This window comes from Camponotus floridanus, unplaced genomic scaffold (assembly GCF_003227725.1).
Source record: "Camponotus floridanus strain SB8 unplaced genomic scaffold, Cflo_v7.5 scaffold224, whole genome shotgun sequence".
Taxonomy (NCBI): domain Eukaryota; kingdom Metazoa; phylum Arthropoda; class Insecta; order Hymenoptera; family Formicidae; genus Camponotus; species Camponotus floridanus.
In genome coordinates this window covers 69841-79376 of record NW_020229353.1, presented here as the reverse complement: position 1 = coordinate 79376, position 9536 = coordinate 69841, and the positions used below count along the sequence as shown (strand labels likewise).

The window sequence follows — 9536 nt, the reverse complement described above, 5'->3', positions numbered from 1 at the left end:
ATATGTTCCTGTTCCGGTCTCTTCCCGCTTGCTCGATGGAGTAAGGGATTTCAACTTAGTGAAATCGAAGGTAATCCTTTTTTTCTTTAACTTTTATCTTACATATAATAGTAAATAAAGTTTAACAGACAGATTTTATATATGATTTACGTAATATTTTGTATATTTTTTACATACTTATAAAGCTTTTCTGCTTAGAATAGTTTAAGGTTATATACACAAAAAATGTAAAAATATAACATTTTTAATACATAATTAGTATAAAATATCTTAGATATACATCCCAGATATATATTTCGTATCAACAGAATAGTTTTACAAATTTAGAACGTGTTCAGGAATATCAATACATACATTATCTTTATTATTTTTAAAACGTCTTAAAATGATATATGTATATAAATATATATAACTTTCAGCAGCGTTCTTCGCAGTATTCTTCGCAGTGTTCTCTTCGCAGAGTTCTTCGCAGTATTCTTCGCAGTGTTCTCTCTTCGCAGAGTTCTTCGCAGTATTCTTCGCATGTTCTATACAGTGTTCTTCGCAGACTTCTTCGCAGAGTTCTTCGCAGAGTTCTTCGCAGAGGTCTTCGTAGGGTTCTTTGCAAGGTTCTTCACAGAATTCATCACTGAGTTCTTCGCAAGGTTCTGCAAGGATCTTCAACAGAACGGGTATGTTTTTTTTTCTGTTCTTGAAATTTTTTTAAATTTTATTTTGAGCACTTTGATCGTCATCTATATCTGGGTGACAGCCAAATTTTTACACAAAGGACGTTTTATTAAATTTACATTAAAAGAAAAAAATATAGTATTTAAAAAATATAGTATTTAAAAATATAGTATTGTATTATTTATACAATATTATTTATACATTTTCTTTAATATTTTTAAAATAATGTGTCTTAAAATGATATATATATATAACTTTCAGCTCGCAGCGTTCTTCGCAGTGTTCTTCGCGGAGTTCTTCACAGGGTTCTTCGCAGTGTTCTATGCAGTGTTCTTCACAGAGTTTTTTGCAAGACTCTTCACAGTATTCTCCACAAAGTTCTTCACAGAGTTCATCACAGAGTTTTTCGCAGGGTTCTGCAAGAGTCTTCAACAGAACAAGTATGTTTTTTTTCTGTACTTGAAATTTTTTTTATTTTGATTACATTTCTTTTTCCTGTTTTTCAAAACTAATTGAATTAAAATTCTTGATTGAATATTCTGAGGACTTAACAAATAAATATTCCAATAACATTCCAGAAACGTTCTTAGTATTACATAGAATATTCTTTCCGAATATTCTTAGAACTTATAGAAGAATCTTGTTAGAATATTCTCCGAATATTTTGTGCTGTCTGGGCTCAGGAACCTTAATATTTAAAAAAATTAATTTAAAAAATAGTATATGTTTTGAGCAGCTTTATCACATTAATAGAAGCTTGTCACGGTCGAGCGATTGAACAGTCCAAATATAGAATGCATGTTTGTAATTTTAATTCAATTAGTTTTGAAAAACAGGAAAAAGAATATTTTCCGAATATTTTGTGCTGTATGGGAATATTCATATAATATTCGTATAACATTCACAGAACGTGACTTTTTGTCTACTTCTAATGTTCCATTGGAAATTTATAGGAACTCCAATAGACGCGTAAAATATTCTACGAATATTCAAATATTCTCTTATATTATTCTATGAATGTTCATATAACGTACTTATGTTGTCTGGGAGTAGTTGCCACGGTCGTATCGGTTTGTGACGTCAGAAGCGAGAAATGACACGTTGAGAATTCTTGCGTGCTATTTTTAAACAAAAAGATATTTTAATGAAACAAAACTATAAATCGCTTTAGCACACTTGTAAAATTTTCCGAAAACTAAGCTTTTGTCTTGACAATTAATAAATAGCTATAAAATGAGTGTCAAAGTTAACTTGTCTGTTTTGACGATTTTGACAGCTCAGTAGCTCATTTACTTTGACACTCATTTTACGGCTATTTATTAATTATCAAGGCAAAAGTTTAGTTTTCGGAAAATTTTACAAGTGTGCTAAAGCGATTTGTGGTCTTGTTTCATTAAAATATCTTTTTGTTTAAAAATGGCACGCAAGAATTCTCAACGTGTTATTTCTCGCAATTTCTCGCTTCTGACGTCACAATCCAATATGGCCGCGGCGACTACTCAGGAGCTTTAAACTTTAATATTAAAATATGTATGTACAGAATAGTAAAATAAATTTACGTAAAAAAATTGGTAATTATGCAGTATAAGGGAGCCACCCCCGATTTCAATAATTTTTATGTATGTTATCAAGGTCATCATCGTGAGTAATGTTATGAAAGTTTTAGTCGGCGGTCGTTGTTTTTTAAAAAGTTATTTTGTAAAAAATTTACTAGAATCATCCGATTATGATCGTTCAAATTTCGATTCCAGAACATTTTGTAATAAATTTAGACCACAAATTAGCATCACCAACTACGTCTTGCACTGCAAGCCACGGATTATTATTCATTTGCTCCACTGAATAACTCATTTTCTCCAGAAAATGTCTGCTATAGAGTTATATGATAAACTGAGTTTGATCGATAATGTACTTGATGTATTTGATCGAAGAAACCAAAACAAAACAATCATTTCTATTGTAAATGTACAAGGTGTCTGAAAGCGATAATTTGTTCGTTGATATTTATATACGATATTTTATAATTCTTATACATATATTAATATAGTAGAGACTCTGCTATAATTTATGCAGAATATATAAAAATATAGTAATTCTAGAAGGATTTTGTTGGTTAAAAAGTTATTAATGAAAAAATTTAAAAAGTGAAATTTACAATTTTTTATAAAATAAGACTTTACAAAATAACATTTTAAAAAACAATGACCGCTGACTAAAATCTTCATAACATTACTCACGATGATGACCTTGATAACATACATAAAAATTATTGAAATCGGGGGTGGCTCCCTTATACTGCATAATTACCAAAAAATTTATTTATTTTTACACATAAATGAAAAACAACTCTGCATTTTTCCAAGATTGAGTTGTAAAACTTGTTATGAAATAATAAATTATAAAGAATATAATTGTGTATGTGAGAAAAGTTATTAATTTTTAATGCTTGGTCATGTACCAAAGAAAATTTGTGCCTTGTGCATAGCATTTAGCTTTGTAGAAAAATTAATTTTCTACAAAAGCTCAACGCACTACTATCCGCGTTTGGCTCGTATTGCCTTGATTATTTATATTTGTGACTTTGATCTTACGAGCCTTATTCTAAATTTGTTTGTATTAATTTTTAACTCTGTTATTTTCAATGTTTATTTTTAACTTTGACTATTTCAAAAACATTTTTTAAGTTACTAACTTTTATCTACAAAATTAAAAATTTTTTGTGCTTTAAACCACTAATATTCTTTCCTTGTTAAAAAATTGTTATTATTTCACAATGTGACACAATCGATTATCGTACATATCTACAATTGTCGTGTTACAGTCATGTCATTTTCTTTATAAATAATTTACATAATATAATATTACATAATATATCTTGTTACCAAAGTTTTTTATATTAAACAGATTTATCAACATGAATATTAGTGGGAAATGTTACAGACGAAAAGATACTCTATATATGTCAAGACGACATCTGAGAAGACTAGCTGCACAAGAGGCAGATATTATTTCAAAAAATTTTCATAAATGTTTTTTGTCAAGTTCTAATACTAAATGCACAACGAATACGGGCTATGGCAGATTTAAATCTAAAGCAAAAAGTAGTGATATGGAAAATGAAACTGATAATATTGATAACAATATTATACAATATGAACAACATGAAGACAACATATTAGTACAACTTGAAAATGTACAATCTGACAGACAGTCTGCATCAGAATCAGATTCACAACGATCATCTCTAAACGATTTTTGTGACGAATCAAGCAATCTGGATTTTGGTAATGATAACAGAAGTCTATCTTTTGAAAATGACCTTGCAGCATGGGCTGTTGAGCATCAAATTTCACAAACCGCTCTAAATATGTTGCTATTAACGTTAAGAAAACATTCGTGTTTTTCAACACTTTCCGTGGACGCACGAACGCTGCTAAAAACACCGAGACAACAAGACATCCGAATAGTTGATCCAGGAACATATTATCATTTTGGTTTATTAAAATGTATAAACCAAAATTTGTCATCTGTTAAAAAGAATATTGATTGCTTAAAAATAGCAATCAACATTGATGGATTGCCATTAACAAGATCGTCGCAACAGCAGTTTTGGCCTATACTTGGCTCAATTATTCCAAATGGCAACGTTTTCATGATTGGACTTTATCATGGTAACGAAAAACCGGAAGATGCTAATGAGTTTTTGAAAGATTTTGTCGACGAAGCAAAAGATATATGCGAAAATGGAATTAACATCAACGATCGACTGATACCATGTCAGATAGAAGCTTTAGTATGTGACACTCCTGCGAAAGCATTTGTTTTGTCTGTAAAAGGACATTCTGGATATTCCAGTTGCACGAAGTGTACAACGGAAGGAGAGTATATTAGAAATCGATTGTGTTTTCCACAGATGGACGCACCACTTAGATCTGACGATGATTTCATACAAAAGATAGACGATAATTATCATAAGCCAAATATAACGTGCAGTCTCTTAAATATTCCTCAATTCAAACCTGTAACAAATGTGCCTTTGGACTATATGCATTTGGTGTGCTTAGGAATTATGCGCAAATTGTTAAACTTATGGCTTCATGGAGAACTGCAATATCGATTACAATACAAAGCCGTGGACGATATTTCTACACGTTTAATAAGCCAATTAAAACCATCAATACCTGTTGAATTTGCACGAAAACCACGAAGATTAGATTGTGTGAAATTGTGGAAAGCTACAGAATATAGACAAATATTACTTTATACAGGACCAATAGCATTTAAATCTATATTAAAAAAAGATGTATATATACATTTTATGACATTACATGTTGTTATAAGGATTTTGTCCTCGGAGAAGTTACACGAACACCTTAGCTATGCACAAGAGCTTATTTATTTCTTTGTTAAAACATTTGTAAAATTGTACGGAGCGCAAAACGTATCACATAATGTGCATAGTCTTATTCATCTTGTTGATGACGTCAAAATATATGGACCTCTAGACAACTTCAGTGCCTTTTAATTTGAAAATTACATGCAGATACTTAAAAAGTATATTCGAAAATCAGAAAAACCTTTACAACAAGTTGTACAAAGATTCATTGAAAAAGAAAAAAGCTTATTTACCTCAACTACTAGGCCACATTATGGGCCACAACATTATAATTTAATGTCCTTACATTATGATGGTCCTATTATTCCGAATTGCCACAATCCACAATATAAAGTTGTCAAGTTCAACGGAATGACATTCAAAGCTGACACACTTTCCGATAGCTGTTGTGGTTTAAGTTGTGGTGCAATTGTCTGTATAAAAAATGTAGCTTACTGCGCAAAACGAAATATTCCTGTCATTATTGGTCAAGAATTCATGGAAAAGGAAGATGTCTTTAATGTTCTGTGTTTATCTTCGTTACTGGATATCTATTCTGTTCATACTTTATCTGACTTAAAGGCATGGCCGTTGAAAACCATAGTTAAAAAATATGTTAAATTGCCATATGAAAATGACAAGTTTGCCGTTTTTCCGCTTCTACATTCCGATATTTAATTTTTGCATCTATTTTCGCACAGAATGGACAATAAAAAGAAATATGCTATTGTTAAGTTCAAAGATGGTCTGCAAATCGTACCCGCTACTTGGTTAAGTAGTGATTTACAAAAATCAAAATGGCCCAGACATTATATCAGTAACGACAGATATGACAAAGCGGTTAAATTGATGGAAGTACCTGATTGTACATGGGAGGAGCATACTGTCCTGAAAATATATGCGACATCTTGTAAGTAATTTAATTATTTAAAGTTTTTGTAATATATTTATTTTCCATAAATACGATATTGATACTTTTATTTGCTTTTATAGAAAAACAATGGTGCTTATATTATGTTTATTTCATATATTATTTTTTCAGCAAACTATGCTGTGGCTCGACAAAAATTGAAATTAGCTGAAGAAATGTCCGACATCAATTCTTGTACCGACGAGGATAGACAGAAACTTTGTAAAAAATCCCGCAAAATTAGAGCGGCTAAGATGCATGATTCCAGTTCATATGAGTATACTAACGATGAAAGCGATTCTGAGCAAGCCATTCTCTCAGATCTTCCCAAACCTCCAATCAAAAACGTCTATAAGGAGACGTCCACAAAAACAACTCGAGTATGTAAAAATAATACAATAAAGTATTCTAAAATTGCCGACACAAAACTGGAACAAGAAAGTACTGCATCTTACAATTTTAACAACATTGAAGAAGTTGATTTTCGTAAGTAATTTTTATCTAAATATGTATACATGATAGTTTTTACAACAGCAATACGATTATAATAAAATTATAATATTCAATTCTCTATTTTATTTTGATTAGATAAAGATTTTATATCAAGAATCATTTTAACCTTGTAATAAAAAACATTATGTATTACATTAAATTCTGTATTATATCATGTTTAATATCGCACATTAAAACATATAGAATAATGCAAAAACAAAATTTTATTGGAATATTAATAGTTATATACTTTTTTCTTTTTTACTTTTAGCTTCACAAAGCAGTTCCGCAATTTCGGAGTATTCTGATTATGAAAATGTAGTCCGACGCAGTCCAAATTTGGATTTAAATTCCAGCCAAGGTTTGTATGGAAATGATTTCTATATACCTTCTATTTTATGTACATTACTAATTTACATTTTATATTCTCGAATATCTAATATATACATATATAATGACTGCGTGCGTGCGTGTGTGTGTGTACGTTTATATTTCTGCATGCGTATTTATATTTTCTTGTGTTCATGTACAAAGTTTTTAAAAATTGCACTTTATTATCTAATTTTTAAAGGAAACTATTTTTTACAAATTGTATTAATATTGCATATTTTACTTAATATTTTAACACACAATTTTAATTTTTTATGATTTATATGTTTTGTTTTACCATTTTCAGATTCACAGTGTATTGTTAATGTAAATCCTGAACCTGAACGACGGCACGATATAAATAAATGTGTATTCCCACGTTGTGATAATCATGAGCCTGAACGACGGCATGCGCGCGGCGATGTAAAGAAATGTGTAATTCCGCGTTGTGATACAAGTCTTCCAAGTTTGAATTTAAATTCTAAGCGAGGTTAGTAATCTCCGTTTTGTCTTTAATTATTTAATTTGTATGTGTGTAAATGTTTATTTATTTAGATTATATATACATGTATATATGTTTATGTATGTATACCGTCCGTCAATGATTTGCGTTGGATTTGTTATTTCTCTCTTATTCTGTTTCGTACCTCAGCGCCGGTATAGGCAGAGTAAGAGAGACATAACAACAGCACGAGTCATTGACGGGCAGTGTAGAACAAATAGTAAGAAATTTTGTCTTCTATATTATTCATGTTTTTTAGAAATTATTGAACTATTGTAGAGGCAATGCGTCGCAATCATTCCATTATCAATTATGAAGTAGTGACATTTTTAATCTCAGAGTAAATAGAAACAGGAGGGAAAATATCGATAGTTGAGGCAGGATTTTGACGAACGGAACTACGTCATGGCAGCCATCTTGAGCGTCACTTTGCATCAAACATGATCGGCTCCTGTTTCAGACAATAAATCAACGCTTGAGTAGCTATCTTGAGCATCACTTTATACATTGTATATAGTCACTTCCATCCGCCTGCTTAGTACCATATGTTCTCTCCTGTTTCTATTCTCATTCTGAGCTTCTAATTGGCTCTCGCAATTGCTTCACGACTGGTGTCGAGATATTTACATTGCATTATAGAACGCCCTTAAATGTAAATAAATTGATTTAAATTGTTTGGAAACAATGATAGCATTATTTAATCAGTTTCAGGACAGTGCGCGGAAACTTCGATAGACATTACTGAACGTCTTCATGATGAAAATGTCCCCCCCAACAGACATATGTTAAATACTTCGATAGACATCACTGAACGTCTTCATAATGAAAATGTCCTGCCCAACAGACATATGTCAAATTATACTGAGGGTTAGTATGTAACTGTATAATTTTTTTAATCTTAAAAGTTTCAAATACACTCCAAAATTTCAATATCGACGCTTTCAAAGAAAATCAGCAATTCCATTACATATTTTACTATTTCAAAAACATTTATTTTAAAACAATTTTATTTTTAAAATTTTGCGATCTTTTTGTATTTTTAACATATAATTCGTAAAATTATATAGGCATGTATGTATGTACTCATACACTGATTTAAGTTACGCGAGATTTGCTAAAAAATAAATAAATCTAAATAAATCTAAATAAATCTTACGAAAAACGTTTTAAAAATTACTAAAAATTGTAAGGTTTACGAGATCATTTTATTAAATTTATGAGATTATTTTATTTCATTTTAATATATTGTGACATGAAAACTAAAATATTTATGAAACTACGTTTATACATATATTATATATATACTAATTTTTTAATAATCATACTTTAATACTTTTATGTACATATTAATATATATATATATATATATATATATATATATATACATGCATAAATGTAATTTAAATGTGTTGTAGGATTTGATTTTGAACGCTACGTAATTAAAAAATTCCAACATCTGGAATTAAAAATGAGCAATAACCTGAAACTAACCCAAAAAATTTTAGAAAAGGTTTCTAATACCGCACAGATTGCAGAAGAAGCACAGGAAAAAATTGATATTTTTCAACATTTACCACTAAGAGACGAAAATGATTTAGAAATTATGGAACGAAAATTGGCGAATGACATTGTATATCGAAATGAAATGGTAATTATAATTCAATATTAGAAAATATTTGTTTAAGAGAATTATTGAAGAGGATAACAGTTAATGATTGCTTTAAAAATTGAAAATTAAAAGTGTGTGATATAACTTCTTTAATTAGGATGCCTAAGTGACATCCAAGAAGTGTTGTTTAAAAAGCTATACTTTTAAAAACTCACGTTTGAAAGAGGTATTAATAATATTTTCTATTTATTACAGATCAAACAGTTAACACGATTGACAGCGCGGGATATTAAAAATTCATGTTTAAATTTATTGAGACAAATAGTCTCAAACAAAGTTGCTGTATTATATAGTTGGCATGGTGCCAAAAAAAAAAAGAATTTTTCCCAGCTGAACTTGTGTCAAGTAATATTAAGTAAGTAAACTATTAAGGGGGAATACGCAGTCAGGCGGCGCAAAAACAGGATTTTTCTCAAATTTTTTAAAAGGAAACTAATAAAGTTTTTTATTTACAAACTCTTTTGCATAATATTAATCAACAATTTAAGAATATTTCGTAATTTTTTTATTAAAAAATAATAATTATAATTGTTGTGACTATTTTAATATG

General features: G+C 29.7%; 1 protein-coding gene across 1 annotated transcript; it reads left to right on the top strand.

Annotated features, from left to right (window-relative positions):
* The first annotated feature begins 592 nt into the window (after positions 1-592).
* LOC112637950 lies at positions 593-9311 on the top strand. The gene is made up of 8 exons (XM_025408714.1): positions 593-671; positions 931-1109; positions 5746-5954; positions 6087-6440; positions 6718-6807; positions 7123-7305; positions 8023-8184; positions 9182-9311. Exons 3-8 carry the CDS (start codon positions 5747-5749, stop codon positions 9217-9219), a joined length of 1035 nt encoding a protein of 344 aa, XP_025264499.1. The 5' UTR covers positions 593-671; positions 931-1109; position 5746; the 3' UTR covers positions 9220-9311.
* Positions 9312-9536: the final 225 nt, after the last annotated feature.